Source organism: Sceloporus occidentalis, unplaced genomic scaffold (assembly GCF_023333645.1).
Source record: "Sceloporus occidentalis isolate IW3139 unplaced genomic scaffold, rSceOcc1.0.p SCAF_86, whole genome shotgun sequence".
Taxonomy (NCBI): Eukaryota; Metazoa; Chordata; class Lepidosauria; order Squamata; family Phrynosomatidae; genus Sceloporus; species Sceloporus occidentalis.
In genome coordinates, this window is record NW_028317066.1 from 2999094 (window position 1) to 3016628 (window position 17535).

A 17535-nucleotide genomic window follows, 5' to 3' on the forward strand; every position below is an offset into this window, starting at 1 on the left:
AAGAAGAACGCCTGACTCTTGGAAGAGAGCTGATATTGTACTTTAGAGACTCTGAGTCCTAGCATTAAAGGAGAAAAGAAGACCAAAGGCCTGAAAATAAAACAGGAAGAGTACAAACCTAAGCTATACGCGGATGACGTGGTGATATACTTATCTGACCCAATAGAAAGTGTTAATCCCCTGCTTTATAAATTAAAGGAATATGGACAGCATTCAGGTTTCTGGATTAACAGGGATAAGACCAAAATGTTACCAATGAATTTAACAAAAGAACGATCAGGAAAATCTACAAGAGGTGAGTGGCTTTAAAGTAGAAAAAAGGTCAAATATCTAGGTGTTGAGTTCACCTCTAAAAACTGAGACCTCTTTAAAAACAACCACAAGAAAATATGGGGTGATATCAAACAAGGTCTCAATAGATGGGCTAAATTCAACCTATCCTTCTTGGGAAGGATCAAGGCAGTTAAAATGAACATACCACCTAAATTACTATTTTCATTTCAGACTATACTATCCTTCTTAATGACAAACCATTTTTAGAACGGCAGAAGGACCTGCAAAAATCCATCTGGGCAGGAAAAAACCTAGAATCAGATTTAAATCTCTAATAGATGATGTAACGATTCACAATCCTCTCCTCTATTTTGACCTGACACTTCTTTGGGTGTTTGAAGGACAGTCGTGTGGATGGATTTTAAAACACAGACCAAGCGGCTGATTAAACAAGGATATAAGTTTATTTTTAAAACAGAATAGGCAAAGGTATCTTTGAGATGGAGTTGTTACTATGTCTTCTTTCGTTACATATATACAGGGCTGGTTTTAACTCAATAATAATAATAATAACTCCGCCACACAGGCTATTACTATCCCTCAAGAAATGATGTAAGCCAAAGCCCTCTTCCTGAGTCTGGTTCCCCTGAGTCTCTCTTCTCCAGACTCTCCAGAACTAATACTGTCCCTCTCTGGACAAACAGTTCCTTAAGTAACCATCCCTCAGGAACTATGGGAACCCAGTCCTCTCTTGGACTCTGCCGTTCCCATCCTCTCTATCACTATCTCCCACTGAACTCCCGCTTCATCCCTCAGGATTGCAAACCCTAACTGACGCCACCCAACTGCCAAGCGGAAGCTTCAAACTCCTCAGCCAGCACCTGATTGGCTTAGAGTCTCTGGCTTCTGATTGGCTGGTTTGTAAGTCAGTCCGTCACACGCCTCCCCCCTTTAATAGGTTCATTGAGACACAGAACCAAACGGTTCTATGGTCCAAGGAACTCCCAGTTATCAATTATACTTACCCATTATATATAACATTATACACACATCAGGTGACACATGTGATATATTTCATGTACTTGTTTTATCAATAACCATTTCCAACTTAAATATCTTTGGCATTTTCCTGTATGTTCCCCTTTTAAACATATGTCTACTATCAGTTCTACCTGTTATAACAACTTACCATCATTTTCTGATAAGTTTAGCATATTATAACCATATCCCTTATCACTTGTTGGGTTTTAATATTTTAATAACACTTAAATAACCTTTTTTCCCAACTTTAGATCTTTATATGTTCCATTTAAATGTTGTTATCAAACATATTTAATCTTTTAGCCCTTTTCTCTTATTGATGGAGCATCATCTCCAACTACTTTGCCCCGTTCCCAGTATGGTTTTGAAAACATTTCATCTTCCATTATACTAATGGCAAACTACAATATATTGGTTTTCCAGTCTATCAACTCAATGATATCCTTGTCCTTTTTAGGAGTCTTCTCTGGATCAGTCCTTGTAACTGACCTCGTGTTTCTTTTTACCGGCTGTGGACTTAACACCTCATCTAGTAAAAAGTCTTTGCTTCCTCCTGTTTCACTGGACCACATTCCTTGAGTGCGCTGAGCAATCTTTACATCTTCTTCTGTAGACCGTAAAGTGTCCCTTATCAAAATCATCCCGTTCTCTAGATAGTTCATCACAATCTTTGGTCTTTTTCCCTCTGTTGAATCTCCTTTTCCAGTTGGTTGATGGCTTTTGGGGTCCCACCAACGCTTGTCTGTCATCTGGTCGTCACCAGTATGTTTGACAGCGAAGTTTATAGACGTGAACATGTTCTGCATTTACACATCTATTCTTTCAACTTTTACTTTAAGATTCTTCCAGTCTCTGTGAACTAAACCTTTTTCTTGGGTTATATCACCCATTTGCCAAACTACATATTTTTCAATACTGTCCCATTTAATATATAGCTTCCAGAACCATGAACTCTTTATTAGAACCTACAAAAGCCTGCTGTAATGCTTTTAATAACTAGTTCGCAGACAAAATCTCTCAGATAAAAGCCGATTTGGATACTGGCCTTACAACAGAGGCAACAGGAGAGGTATCCAGAGCCTCCGCCTATACTGTTATTCTGGATGAATTTGAGTCAGTTACTACAGAGGATGTGGACAAGCGCCTTGGGAGTATGAAAAAGAGGACTTGCTCTCTCGATACTTGACCGTCTTAGCTGGCTGTCCAGAGGGGAGATACCATCAAGATGCTGCTAAAAATATAACTAATGCATCTTTCAGGGAAGGCTGTCTTCCATCTTGCTTCAAAGTGGTGGTGGTTAAACCACTTCTACAAAAAGCCTTCCCCTTGACCGTCTGGACAGAAACAATTTCAGGCCAGTTTGGATCTTAATATTCTTAGGCAAGGTAATTGAGAGGGCAATCTCCATTCAACTCCAAGCAGTCTTGGAAGAAATGGATTTTTCTACATCCATTTCAAACTGGATTTGGGACGGGTTACAGAGTTGAGACAGCCATGGTCACACTAGTCGATGACCTCCGTCTGAGCATAAATAGCTCTTTGAAAAGGGGAAGTGTGACCATGGTGGTACTATTGAAGGCCTCTCAGCGGCCATCAATACCATTGACCACAGTATCCTTCTGGAACATATGGGAGAGTTGGGAATTGGGGCACTGCTTTCCAGTGGTTCAGGTCCTACATCTCGGGCAGATTCCTGTCACTTCGGGACAGTTCTTCGTCCAAGAGGGAGCTCAAGTCGGGCATCCCTCAAAGCGTGATTCTGTCCCCAATGCTATTCAACATTTACATGAAGCTGCTGGGTGAGATCATTCGGAGACATGGGGTGGGAAGCAGGGAGACCTTGAAACAGTAGCACATGCGCTGGTCACCTCTCGGCTGGACTTCTGTAACGCACTCTACATGGAGCTACCCTTGTGCCAAGTTCAGAGACTTCAATTGGTACAGAATATGGCAGCCAGGTTGGTTATGGGCTCTTCTAGAACTGCCCACATTACACCGGTTCTTAAATCCCTCCACTGGATGCCCATTAGTTTCTGGACAAGATACAAGGTGTTGGTTCACTCTGGAATGACCTCCGGATGAGATCCGTCCTATTAACACCTTGGAAGCCTTTAGGAAGGCTATTAAGACGGACCTCTTTCCAGACTAGATGAGATCTATTGACTTGCCTCCCCCTCCTCCTGACTCTTACCCTTGCCATCGTTAGTGTGATGGAAATTGCTATTGATGTATATCGTTCCTGCCCTCCCACCTCTCCTTCAGAAAACGACCCATTTCTTGCCCGAAAAACTTTTTTACTGTATTGTGTTATGAAAGTTTTAAATTTTCTTGCTGTTTAATAGGATTTTTAAAGGTTGATTAATGTTTTTATAATTGGGAGAAGGGTTGGGGGTTTGGAATTTTAATTGTATTTCTTAAATTGTATGTTATTTTATTACTGTAATCCTCTTTGATTCCATTGAAAAAAGGTGGAATATAAATAATAAGAATAAGAATAAAAATAACAACATCTGTTCAAGGGGGTCAAAAGCCCTTTCAGTATGCTCCCAGAACTGGGGGGGGGGGGGATGTTTCTGGGGCTGTGGGTCTCTCTGTTGGTCCTCCTCTGCAGGGTTGTTGTGAAGGAAAAGATAAGTATGTGAGGGAGGATGCCCAATCTGGATCCTGTGGGTCTCTAACCCTAGTTCCCAGGTTGACAAGGGATTGCCAAAGTTTTGAGGTCCCTCTGTCTCCCTCCTCTGGGCTTTGGCCAAGAGGATTTTGGCTCTTCTCTCCCCCCCCCCGAGCCCCCTCCCCCAGGACTCCAGAGAAAACTCCCCCCCTAAGAAAAATGCTATTGAATCCTATCCTGTGCGATGCTTTCTATTTGGCACAAAACTCTTCCATAAATGAGGCATCAGAAGAGAGGGGTTCTCCTCGGCCCCACTTTCCACAAGGGAGGGGGCTCCTCAAAGACCTTTTTACCTTTGGATCCCCCTCCCCTCCATGGCCATGCCTCTCTCCAAGGGTCCCACCGGCCTTCATTTCTCATAATAATTCCCCAAGTACCCGGGACCCAAGGAATCCCCCAAGGAGGGGGCAGGGAAGGAAAGAGGGAGAGGAGGCCTTGCAGGACCCCTGCCTTTCTTTGGGGGGCGAAGAGGGGCTTCTCCCCTCCAGCCATTCCTCTGAATGAACAAGGGCTCTCCCCACTTCCCTCCCTCCCTAAGAAGAGACTGTGAGGGCAGATTTGGCTTCTGGGGCTGAGACTGTGCAGGCACATATAGTCCCAAAGGCCCCTCCTCTGCATGCACAGGGATTGCCAGGGCCTAGATGCTGCTGCTTATTCCACTGGCGGCCTTTGTGGGAAAGGAAGGTATGCGCCGGGGTTCAGTGGCTTCCCCTTCCTTCCCTCCTTTCTTCCTTTGAGGAGACCGCAATGGAGGCCAAGGTGCAGTGCTGGACTCAGGAGGGAAAGGCAGGAAAGGAAGGCTCTGCTTTGGAAATATAGCTCTCTCTGTGTATCCTGTATGTTTGTGTCTGTGTGTCTGTGCTGTTCTTATGGCTGGGAATGGAGATGAGAACTGAGGAGAGTAGAAAGGGTCAGTTTTGGGCAAATTCAGAAATTCTGTGCATCAATGTCCAGTGTGTTGAAACAGTAAAGAACTTTATTGAGAAGACATAGAAATTCAGTGTTTAAGCCAGAACTGACCACTCCAATGCAAACAATGTATTAAAACCCCTAAAACCTAAAATATCACCCTCTTCCAAACCTAGCCCCCACCTCCAAGTCCCACAGTCTCCGCCTCACAGGTAACAAGGCCCCCTTTTGCCATTCCCAAAAACTAGCCCTTTCTGTTAATACCTGCCCCCAACTTTCTTAAGCCAAAATCCCACACATTGCAAAAGCTATAATTCCAATAACTATTCTAACCAGCTGCAACAAATCCCAACCTCCCATCTACCTAACCTATACCACAACCCACAATCCCCAGCCAAATTGACAACGCAAAGCAATTATCTATACTATTGGCAATTAAAACCTAAACTTAACAAAATCCAACATGAAAACATAGAGACATATTGACAGACAACTTTTACAAATAAGATCACAAGGGCCTTTTCTTTGCACTGCTGGATTGAAAATATATTTTTTGTATTCGTTATTGACAAATATAATGTTAGGATTTGTGTGGCTTCTCTCCTCTGTGGACTCTCTGATGTGCCACTAGGTGTGACTTCTGAGGAAAACATTTCCTACAGCGCTGGCATTTGTGTGGCTTCTCTCCTGTGTGGACTCTCTGATGTTTCACTAGGTTTGACTTCTGAGAAAAACCTTTCCCACAATGCTGGCATTTGTATGGCTTCTCTCCTGTGTGGACTCTCTGATGTGCCAATAGGTATGACTTGGAAGAAAAACATTTCCCACAATGCTGGCATTTGTATGGCTTCTCTCCTGTGTGGACTCTCTGATGTCTCACTAGGTGTGACTTCAGTGAAAAACATTTACCACAATGCTGGCATTTGTATGGCTTCTCTCCTGTGTGGACTCTCTGATGTCTCACTAAGTCTGACTTTGCAGAAGAACATTTCCCACAATGCTGGCATTTGTATGGCTTCTCTCCTGTGTGGACTCTCTGATGTTTCACTAGGTATGACTTCGAAGAAAAACATTTCCCACAATGCTGGCATTTGTATGGCTTCTCTCCTGTGTGGACTCTCTGATGTATCATTAGGATTGACTTCCAAGAAAAACATTTCCCACAATGCTGGCATTTGTATGGCTTCTCTCCTGTGTGGATTCTCAGATGTGTCACTAGCTGTGACTTTGTAAAAAAACATTTCCCACAATGCTGGCATTTGTATGGCTTCTCTCCTGTGTGGACTCTCTGATGTATCATTAGGATTGACTTCCAAGAAAAACATTTCCCACAATGCTGGCATTTGTATGGCTTCTCTCCTGTGTGGACTCTCTGATGTTTCACTAGGTCAGACTTCCAAGAAAAACCTTTCCCACAATGCTGGCATTTGTATGGCTTCTCTCCTGTGTGGACTCTCTGATGCATGTCTAGGATTGACTTGTAAGCAAAATGTTTCCCACAATGCTGGCATTTATGTGACCTCTTTCCTGTGTGGACTCTCTCATGACTCAAATGTTTTTCTGTAAAGAACGACAATTACAGATGAGACTGAAAATCAGACTTAACAAAGGAGGGTGTTACCGCATGATTTAGCCCTCATTAACCCCTCCTTCTTAGAGATTAAATTAATAAAGTTGCTGTGAGTAACCCAAGCATGACCCTGCTGCTTATGACCATAAATCCATTGAACGGTTGCATTCTTCCTCCTAGGAGCTAGCAAAGAAGAGACCATATGGGAACTGCCTTGAGGGAATCAGTGGAATAAGATAGTCAAAGGACTGTTGAAAAAAAATATTCTATTAACCATGTGCAAAAATACTTTGATTGACAGGTGTCATTATATCCTGTGAGACTGCCATAGAGTCCTGAGTCAGAGCCCAAGGCATGATGCAAGCTAACTGCAGAGGTCCCTTCATGTTGTTTGACACCAGGAGATGACTCACAACCAATACAGTATACAGCTCACATAAGGATTGGAGTGGATTGGATCGGAGTTGTGTGTACAAGGGATGGTGAAGTTGATGGAAGTCGGAGAGGAGAGCTTGCAAATATTTGTATTATTTTGCAACTCAAGATAGAGAACCTCCAAGGATTTCAATGAAATCGACTGTGTTTGTGACTTATTTTTAAGTGTGAAAAGTGGTCATTGCATTGCCAATGCCTATATCTGGATATTTGCTTCCATACTCTGCTATGATATTTTTGAGCTGTATCTGGGTGCATCACCCTCAGATTGTAGCGTACATTGGCTTGTGAACGCGATCAAAATTCAGAGCCAACAAGAATCTGAGAGGCGGTGAGCTAATGCCTTTTGTCTGATGTATTTGCATCAAACACCCTTTGCATTCAATTCGTTTCACACCATTCTTCCCCCACAAAGGAAATATTCTAAAGTGATATAAACCTTTCTGAACCCACAGTTTCTGCTCCCAAGCAGAAACCAATTTCAGTATAAATATCAGCCCCGACTTGCTGTTCTTCGGTGTCAGTCCAGTTACAGATAGACACTCTGTTTGTTTTCATGGCTAAACACCTCAATGCACTCACCAACCCCAATTGTCATGGGAACTACTGATCTCTCCTTATTTCAAATCCTCAACAATTGGAATAAAGATCTGGATAGATAACGTATCATCATTATCAAAGCCTTACATCTATTCACCACTCCACCTTTGTTACCTAGTTCTTGTGTGTGTGCGTGAACACTTATATGTATGTGTCTGTGTGTTTTGCTTTCCCCTTAAGTAAAACAAAAAAACCTATTTCAAATCCCACTGAAGATCTGTTTGATTCAGGAACTGCTATAGATTGGCTGAGTCCAGAGGTCACTATTGCCCCAGTAAAACTATTTCTTTCTATTGAGCTAAGTACCAAACTCCCCTAAAAGCATATCACTTGCGTCCCACAACATTCCAGAATTGTCAGTTTAGGGTTGAATATTTAGAAACCTTACAAAGTGGAGAACAATAGTGCCTCACTAAAACTAGAAATTTCACGATTCTGCAGGAAGTTGTTATGACAATTAAATTACATGTGAAAGGGAACTAGGAATGGTAGTAGACCACAAGTTGAACATTTGTCAACAGTGTGATGCAGCAGCTAAAAAGGCCAATGTGATCCTAGGCTATATCAATAGGAGTATAGTGTCAAGATCAAGGGAAGTAATAGTGCCACTCTATTTTGTTTTGGTCAAGGCTCACTTGCAATAATCCTGTGTCCAGTTCTGGGACGACAGTTCAAACAGATGTTGAGAAGCTGGAGCATGTCCAGAGGAGGGAAACCAAAATGGTGAATGGTCTGGAAACCATGTTCTCTGAGGAACGACTTAGGGAGCTGGGTATGTTTAGCTTGGAGAAGAGAAGGTTAAGAGTGGATATGACAGCCCTGTTCAAATATTTGAAGAGATGGCATATTCAGGATGAAGCAGGCTTGCTTTCTGCTACTCCAGAGAAAAGGACATGGAACAATGGATGCAAGCCACAGGGACAAGAGATTCCTCTTAAACTTTAGGAGGAACTTCCTGAGAGTAAGAGCTCTTCAACAGTGGAATATACTCCCTCAGAGTTTGGTGGAGTCTCTTTCTTTGGAGGTCTTTAAACAGAAGTTGGATGGCCATCTCTTGGGGGGTGCTTTGAATGTCTATTCCTGCATGGCAGAAGACTGAAACGGATGGTCCTTGTGGTCTGTTTCAACTCTTTGATTATATCATTGTAAAGCAGAATCATAGCGCTCTGACAGTAAATTATGAAAGGGCCCTCAGTCTTAACAGGAAAGGCAATGGATTCAGGTTCCTTACCCACAGAGGCCACATTCTCGTAATTCTCCATCATCACATTACTGTACATAAGTTTCTGCTTCTTCGTCAACATTTTCCATTCCTCTTCGGTGAAATATACCGCCACATCCGCAAAGGTCACCTGCAACAGAAAATAGCCCTCATCCAGAGAGTGACTAAACAAAAGGGGAGGAAAGCACATGGTGCATTGCAAATATTATTTGATCACTTTAGAATTCAGTCCAGGAAATAAACTTTAAATTCTGCAAGCCAGAAAAAAGCTGCAGCCTTTGAGATCCAGTTTGTCTCGAATCCTATCAATATAATATACAATATAATAAAGAATATAATTTAGGCCATTTCTGGAATATTATTGATTGATTAGGATACTGAGTATCCCAACATGTATAATACATTTAGTCACCAATGAATTATAGAGCATTTAGCCATATGTCACCTAATTTGAGAGGTATATTTCATTGTTAAAAACAGTTCTGGGGAGTGCTCTGGGTTTGAGGGCCACTGGGCCCACCCTCAGTTTAGGCCTAGACATATTCTCCCATATCCCCCAGCATTTCACAGATGCGGAAAGCAAGACACATGTGGCTAAGCAACACCAGAAGGTGGTCAAGATGGACAAAGTTGTATGATAAAGATCACACAAGCAAGGAAGGGTACCGCAGTTTGCTTTTGCCTCCGTCTCCTGGCAAGGGCAAGACCCTGCTTCCTCCTCTCCTCCCTTCTCCCCTCTTTTGAGTGGAAGGGATGAACACTCTTTTGAACTTGGAACAAATTTTTCAGCAACTGAACTGACCTGAGGAGAATGGGGAAAGTGGGAGGAGGAGAGAGAAATAGGACATTTTCTAAGCCCCTGAAAAAATGAGGTGACAGAGGATTACCCAGGACTCTTTCTGCCAAACTGGGACAGTATGTTCTCCGCTTGCTTTCATTAGCCAGACCAGACATAGATGAAACTACTAGTAAGGATGGCAACTTACCAAAGAGCTGTTGTACCTCAGGAGCCTCTTTCTGTTGGAGCCCGACTCCCTCCGCTTGGCCTCTGTTTCGGCCATCAGGTGGGCAGGGGGTCCTGGTGGCCCTGCACTTGGTCACGCCCAGCAAGAGAGGCCCAAAGCCGTGTCCAAGGAGGCCGAGATGAAGGTCCTGAGAAAAGGGACCAGGATTAGGATTGACTTGGCAAGAAACCCTGCAGCAGTCAAAGACACAAAGAACAGCATCCTGCTGGAGACATACGCAGGTGACATATGCCTCGTTTGGCCCAATGCAGAGGTGGGCATCCCCTTCCTCCCTCTCCACCAAAGAAAGCTCCCTGGACCTAGCATAGATTTACTTCAGCTCCCCTACTCAACAGATACTCCATGCCTTATTAGAGTGGGGGGGGGGGGGATTAGGGGATGGGGAATTAGAGAGGCCCCTGGTTATGTCCCCATAGATAGATGTGAAATCAGTCCATCATAAATAAATAAACCATCTGCTGAAACCTGCAGAGGTCCCCAGTGCTTTTCCCCAGCATCAGCCCCTTTCAGAAGAAGGCTGCATGCACACTATGGAAATAAGGCACTTTGAGACCGCTTTAACTGCTCAGTGCTATGGAATCCTGGGATTTTCCCTTTAGGACACTTAGCCTTCTCTGCCAGAGAGTTCTCATGCCACAACAAACTACAAATCCCAGGATTCCATAGAATGGAGCCAGGAGTTTCAAACTGGATTATTTCTGCAGTGCAGATACATCCTGAGTCGATTGTAAAAGGATAGAAGCACCCATGTCTTGTTTTTATCCTCCTAATAATGGTTTTCCTTTAAAAAATTAAGTAGTTTGTTTTAGTCTAGAATCCTTATTTTTGTTGTTTGTTTTATGTTTCATTCTTGGTAATATGAGTTATTCTGGTCTGTCTCCTTCCTTCTTGCCTGAAAATCTATTAATAAGGAAACTGGGGAGACTTTTAAAACCTCCCAAAGGAGCCACTTTTGGCCTTGTTTGGGGGACTAGCCTCCTCTTAGGAGCCAAAGTGCAATGTTTGTGAAGAAGAAGAATAAGGCTTGTATTAAAACTATCCTCTCCATTTCTGATCCTTTTTAAAGCCCATGTTCACCAGAAAGAGCAGAGCTAAGAAAACCCTCTCACAAAAGACACTCAAAGGGAAACACTTCCTTCCTTTTGGCCCAAGGAGCCTGGCCTCCTTCTCTCTCTGGAGCCTCAGGAGAGAAAGAGAAGCCTCTGTTCAACTGAGGCCTCAGAGAAGGTTCTGAAACATTATTCCCCACAGTCACAAGCAGAACAAAATGGCTGCCAGAAAACAAAATGGCCACCTCTGGCTCAGCACTTGGAGGCCTCAGTGCAGTAGTGAAACCTACCACTTCCAGGCCTTGTCCCTCTGCTCTCTCTGCCTCCTTCCTTCCTCCTTGTCTCTGTCTCTGTCTCTGTCTCTCTCCTTCCTTCCTTCCTTCCTTCCTTCCTTCCTTCCTCCCTTCCTTCCTCCCTCCCTCCCTCCCTCCCTCTCTCTGTCCCCTTCTCACTCACTCTTCCGCGTGCAGAGCTAAATAGAGAGACAGAAGCTCCTCCCCTTCTTCAGTCTGGCCAATGGGGACAGAGGAGCTGGGAGGCCCCGCCCCCTGCCCCACCCTCACAGGCTCCTCCTGCAGTTAATATGGAACAAGGCAGGAGGGACTGAGGGACCCTGGAGCCCCAGCCACACTGGTGGCCATTTTGTGTTCTGGCAGCCATTTTGTGTGCTGTTTGTGACTATGGAGTATGTTCTAGAACCTTCTCTGAGTCCTCAGTTGAACATGCATAAACACACACAGATACACACACACACAGAGAGAGAGAGACATACAGACACACATATACACACATTATATATACACACACACACACAGAGACATATATACACATACATATACTGTATATATACATACGTGTCACAACAAACTACAATTCCCAGGATTCCCTGATTTGAGAAGGGAATTGCCTCCACGCTTCCAGATCACAGCCCCAGAGAAAGAGTCTCTACAGTATATCAGCATTGCCAATCTAAGTCCACTTTTTCAGCTGCATTTGAATTTAATAATGATAATAATAATGGTGATGATGATGATGATAGATAGATAGATAGATAGATAGATAGATAGATAGATAGATCGTGTAGCACATTTGAGACTCACTAAAAGAAAAGTTGGCAGCATGAGCTTTCCTAGACTAAAGCGTACTTCCTCAGATGTATGGGAATTGTAGTTTATTGTGGCACCAGAGCTCTTTCTCACAAAACTACAATTCCCAGGGTTCCCTAGCACTGAGCCACGGCAGCTAAAGTGGTCTTGAACTGGATTATTTCTGCAGTGTGTCTTGGAACCAACTCAGACTGCATCTTCACTCTAGAGACAATCCAGTTTCATACCGTTTTAACTGCCATGGCCCAGTGCTATGAAGTCCCGGTAATTGTAGTTTGTTATCATACCAGACTTTGCTGAGAGAGAAGGTTCAATGTCTCACAGAACTAGAATTCCCAGGATTCCATAGCACCGAGCCTGGGCAATTAAAGGGGTGTCAAACTGGATTATTTCTGCAGTGTGGTTGCAGCTGAACACATTTCTATTTTGCATAAATCTTCCTGGCCCCCCTTCATGTCCAAATAAGTATCTTAAAGGTATTAGAAGGACTGAAAGATTCTTTGTTTTGGTCCAATGGTAATTTTGAGAGTTGAAATAAGTTACAATTATTTTTATTCAATTAGGTTTACATTTATTTGCTAAAGATCCACCATATTAATAAAAATATGAATAAATCCTATTATTATTATTATTATTATTATTATTAACATTACGGGAACTTTCAAGGGATTTTGACTGAATATTCCGTGTAATATGGGGTGGATTCCATGGATTTTGGTAAAACATGCCGGGAAATAAGTTCAAGGCTTCTTACCAACACTGGTCCTGCCCTGCAGTAAAGCCACTCCAATCCCTCTCAACCGAGGACTACAACTCCCAAGTCTTCTTTCTTTCTTTCTTTGTTAGTTTCCTTCTTCCTTCCTTCCTTCTTTTCTCCCAAGCTGCCTTGTGTTAGTGCTGTTACTGCTCTTGTTGTTGTTGTGTGCCTCTAAGTTGTTTCTGACTTATGGTGACCCTAAGGGAAGTCCATTGAAGGCTTTTCTTGGCAAGATTTGTCCAGAAGTGGTTTTGCAAGTGCCTCCCTCTGAGGCTGAGAGAGTGTGACTTCTTGCCTAAGGTCACTCAGTGGATTTCCATGGCCAAGAGGGCATTCGGACCCTGGGCTCCAGGGTCATAGTCCAATGCTCCAGCCACTAAACCACACTGGCTCTTTCTTGAGGCTTTGTAGTTTTTTGTGGAGTGGCTCTAAGTCATTGCCGACTTCTGGGGAGCCTCTCCTGGGGTTTTCTTGGCAAGAGTTGTTCAGAGGAGGTTTGCCATTGCCTTCCTCTGAGGCTGAGAGAGTGTGACTTCTTGCCCAAGGGACCCAGCTGGTTTCATGGAGAAGTGGGGCACTGGAGCCTGGACTCCAGAGTTGTAACCCAACACTCAAACCATTGCACCACACTGCCCCCCGTTCCCATGTACAACCTGAGAAATAATAGCAGACTTTTTTCTGTTCTTCATGTGTGTCTTCAAGTCTAATCCAATTTATGGCAACCCTAAGGCAAACTTATCATGGGGTTTCCTTGGCAGGTTTATTCAGCGAGGGGATGCCATTGCCATCCTCTGAGGCTGAGAGAGTGTGACTTGCCAAGGGTCACCTAAGTCCAAAACACACTGCAGCAATAATCCAATCTGAGATTGCTTTAACTGCCCTGGCTCAGTGCTAGGGTATTGTGGGAGATGTAGTTTTGTGAGACATTGAGCCTTCTCTGTCAGAGGGCTCTGGTGCCACAATAAACTCCAGTTCCCAGGATTCCCTAGCACTGGGCCAGGACAGTTAAAGCGCTCTCAAAATGGACTATTGCTGCCGTGTGTTTTGGACCTTTCTTGGCCGCAAACTGTCCATAGCCTGCAATGCATCTCCTAATTCTGTTGGCAGTCCCTCCCTCCCAACACTTTCTCATTTCCCCCCAAAACCAGCACAAAGCTGGCAGATGGAAAGAGGTTTTAAAGCAGCATTTAAATCTGCCATATTTTATTAAAAGACTAAATGTCCCAAATGCTATTATCAGTTTTGTAGCTATTATTACAGAAAGACGTAGAGCGCAAACTCCTGAAGTACCTTTATTTTCTGGAGTGAGATGCGTTTTTGCAACTGACTCTCTGTGATGATCTCCGGTGGTCCAAGCAGTCAAACCGTGGCCCTGTAATAATAATAATAATAATAATAATAATAATAATAGTTTTATAACCTCTCTTCAGCCAAAAGGCTACCAGAGTGGCTTACAAATTGTTAATTAGACATTTAGACATTATGGCTCTTAGCCCAGCAGACCCTTAAATTCCTTAAATCACGCTACCATCATCCAGTGAATTATAAAAGGGTTTCCCTTAAACTACACTGGGACCAGTTAAGGAACCTTATTTGTACTTCTTTACTGATCTTCCCAAGCATCAACCGATCCAAGACACGTGTAAAAGGAGCTTCGAGTAGTAGATACTCCAAGGAGGTATTTACTATTAATAACAAAATATAACTAAAATATAAGTCATACAAGATATTAAGAGTGTTTGAGGTACAATATTTGTAAGTATATAATATTCAATTCATACAAGCTATTAAAATAATAATTAAACCTAAGGGTCCAATTCTGAGACTAACTTCCAAGATCCGCTCTTTAACTCTCTCTCTCCATCTCCAACCGACACAATTCCCCCAACTGTCTCTTGGTCTCTCAGGCCTTATATCTCCTTCTCACGGAAGCTTCCAGAAGAACCTTTATCTTGCTCTCTGATTGGTCAAGAGAGCCTTCCGTAGCAGTGATGTCATTCTGCATTTGCATAAACCTCCCTTTTCTGCCTGAAGAAGACCTCCATTGACTGGAGCCCAGTCATTACACTTTCCCAAGGCAAGGCTTGCACCTATTTCCCAATGTTGTTCTTGGGGTCTGCCTTCCAGTTGTTTCCAGGTCTTATGGTGACCTTATGGGAGTCTCTGAAGGGGTTTTCTTGGCTGTTTCTTCAGAGTGGGTTTCCCATGGCCATCCTCTGAGGCTGAGAGAGTGTGACTTGCCCAAGGCTTCAGTTGTTTTGGAAGCCTTTTTGCTTTATCTTCTAGAAGGCAGCTGAAGTGTTGCTTCTTGCTCTGAAGAATGAGAGGAACCTTATGGCATCCAAAAGGCTAACATTCTCTGGGGTTATGTCTGATAATATGAATATATAGAATTGAAATACCTGTTCATTTATTAAAATGTTTATAGTGCACCCCATATCATAGACTCTCATAGATATGTCTCTTAATAGCAGTTAACCAAATTAAACAGTATATAAAACAAAAACATGAAACAATCTGGACAAGGAAACTGTTACATGGATTTGTAATTGGTTGACTGTCAAAACCCAAAGAGTGCTCAACAATGGCTTATTTTCATCCTGGAGAGAAGTGACCAGTGGGATGTCCAGTGGGGTTGTGTCCTGGGCCCATTGCTATTCAATATCTTTATCAGTGACTTGGATGACAGAATTGGGGGCATATTCATAAAATTTGCAGATGAAACCAAATTAGGAGGAATAGCTAATATCCCAGAAGACAGGATCAAGATTCAAAATGATCTGAATAGACTAGAAAGCTGGGCTAAAGCTAACAAAATGAAATTCGACACCGAGAAATGTTTGGTATTGCACTTAGGGTGGAAATATGAAATGCAGAGATATAGGATGGGGGACACCTGGATGAATGAAAATACTTATGAAAGGGATCTAGGGGTCCAAGTAGACCATAAGTTGAACATGAGTCAACAGTGTGATGAGGCAGCTAACAAGGCCAATGCGATTTTAGGCTGCATCAATAGAAGTATAGTGTCTAGATCAAGGGAAGTAATAGTGCCACTCTATTCAGCTTTGGTCAGGCCCCACCTGGAATATTGTGTCCAGTTCTGGGCCCCACAATCCAAAAAGGACATTGAGAAACTGCAGCGTGTCCAAAGGAGGGCGACTAAAATGGTGAAGGATCTGGAATCCATGCCCTATGAGGGAGTGGGAATGTTTATCCTGGAGAAGAGAAGGTGATATGAGAGCCCTGTTTAAATATTTGAAGGGATGTCATATTGAGGAGAGAGTAAGCTTGTTTTCTGCTGCTCCAGAGACTAGGACCCTGAACAATGGATGCAATCTACAGGAAAAGAGATTCCAGGTCAACATTAGGAAGAATTTCCTGACAGTGAGGGCTGTTCGACATTGGAAGACACTCCTTCCTCGGAGTGCAGTGAGGCTGGATGGCCATCTGTTGGGGATGCTTTGATTGAGAGTTCCTGCATGGCAGAATGGGGTTGGACTAGATGGCCCTTGTAGTCGCTTCCAATTCGATGATTCTAAGTGAACATGAAACATGTCATAAGAAAGTAATGCTATGTAATGAGAGGAAAAGTTATGTATACAAAGAACAATTACAATACACAAATCAGCTTCAATTTATCTACTCTGAATAACATACTGATGTAATGCAGAATAACATCTAAACAATGATAATGTAAAAACTAATTTCAGTTTATTACTATGAATAACCTACTAATGTAAGTAATACAGAATGACTGTATATAAATAAGGGCAATTGTGAGTACAGTTACACAAAGGCTTCAGTACAATGACAATACATATAATTAAGAATGGGCTACAACAAAACAACAAAAGGAACAATTACAAGACACAAACTCCCTCCAATATATCTGCTGTATGTGACATGCTAAAATAGATGATATGAAACTGAATAAAGTGCTGTTATCCCTGTCTTTGGGAACTGATGGAGGACCTTTCAAGACAAAAGGTCTTCCTCAGCCACAATGGAGCAGGCTGTTATCTGAGATACTCTAGTACTTCCTCATTCAAGAAATGTGCCAGAGACGTATTTTGCAACCCATCTTCCTCTAATTTCCTGCATGAAACGTGTCCTGGTTTTGGGATCTTCTGGGGAGGCCCTGGTTGCTGTCCCACGGACCTCTCAGGTGCATTTGGGGGGAAGGCAGGAGAGGGCTGCTTGGGGGCTGCTCTCAGGAGTTGGGACCCCTTCTTAGTCTTGCCGTTTTCATTAATATTCTGCTTCCCCTGATTTAGGACACAAGGCAGGTTCTAACCATTAAAACAACCGTTGTTTTTGTTGTGTGTCGTGACGTGGTTTCTGACTTATGGCGACGCTATCCTGGATTGTTCTTGGCAAGATTTGTTCAGAGGAGCTTTGCCATTGCCTTCCCTTGAGGCTGAGAGAGTGCGACTTCCCCAAGGTCACCCAGAAGGTTTCTTTTTTAAATCTTTATTGTATTAAAAGACATATTTTGTGACAGCAGCTAGAACAGAAATAGCTAAATTATGGAAATATGAAAAGATACCAACTTGGGGAAACTGGATGCTGAAAGTAAACGAGTCCAGGGAATTGGATAGACTTTCATGTATATCCCAAAATCATGATAAAGGCAGAAGAAAGGAGGAGTGGAAGAAAGTTTTGATAAAGTGGGGAAAAGAATGGGAATTAAACTTGTCGCTAGTGGAGGACTAATCAAAGTCCTCTTTTTTTACTGTTCTCAATGGATTTGGGAGAATGAAATTTAAGTATCTTTAAGAATATTATGCTATGCATGTTAAAAATTGAATATAAGAATATTCTGTTTCTTTTTGCTTTCTTATATAAATCCCAGGTCAACAAAGAATGATTGAATG

The 17535-nt window shown here is 42.8% G+C and overlaps 1 protein-coding gene across 1 annotated transcript; it reads right to left on the reverse strand.

The window, feature by feature from the left end:
• Positions 1-5418: 5418 nt before the first annotated feature.
• Positions 5419-8840, reverse strand: LOC149285018 (uncharacterized). Its single transcript, XM_089495970.1, has 2 exons — positions 8731-8840; positions 5419-6454 (listed from the first exon to the last, which is right to left on the reverse strand). Exons 1-2 carry the CDS (start codon positions 8801-8803, stop codon positions 5475-5477), a joined length of 1053 nt encoding a protein of 350 aa, XP_089352096.1. The 5' UTR covers positions 8804-8840; the 3' UTR covers positions 5419-5474.
• Positions 8841-17535: the final 8695 nt, after the last annotated feature.

Bases quoted from the DNA above. Each gene is read 5' to 3' on its own strand.
- LOC149285018 (XM_089495970.1), bottom strand. From the start codon at position 8,803: ATGTTGACGAAGAAGCAGAAACTTATGTACAGTAATGTGATGATGGAG. The intron at 6,455-8,730 runs GTAAGGAACCTG...CGTTCTTTACAG, and splicing joins CGAGAATGTGGCCTCTGTGG to AAAAACATTTGAGTCATGAG.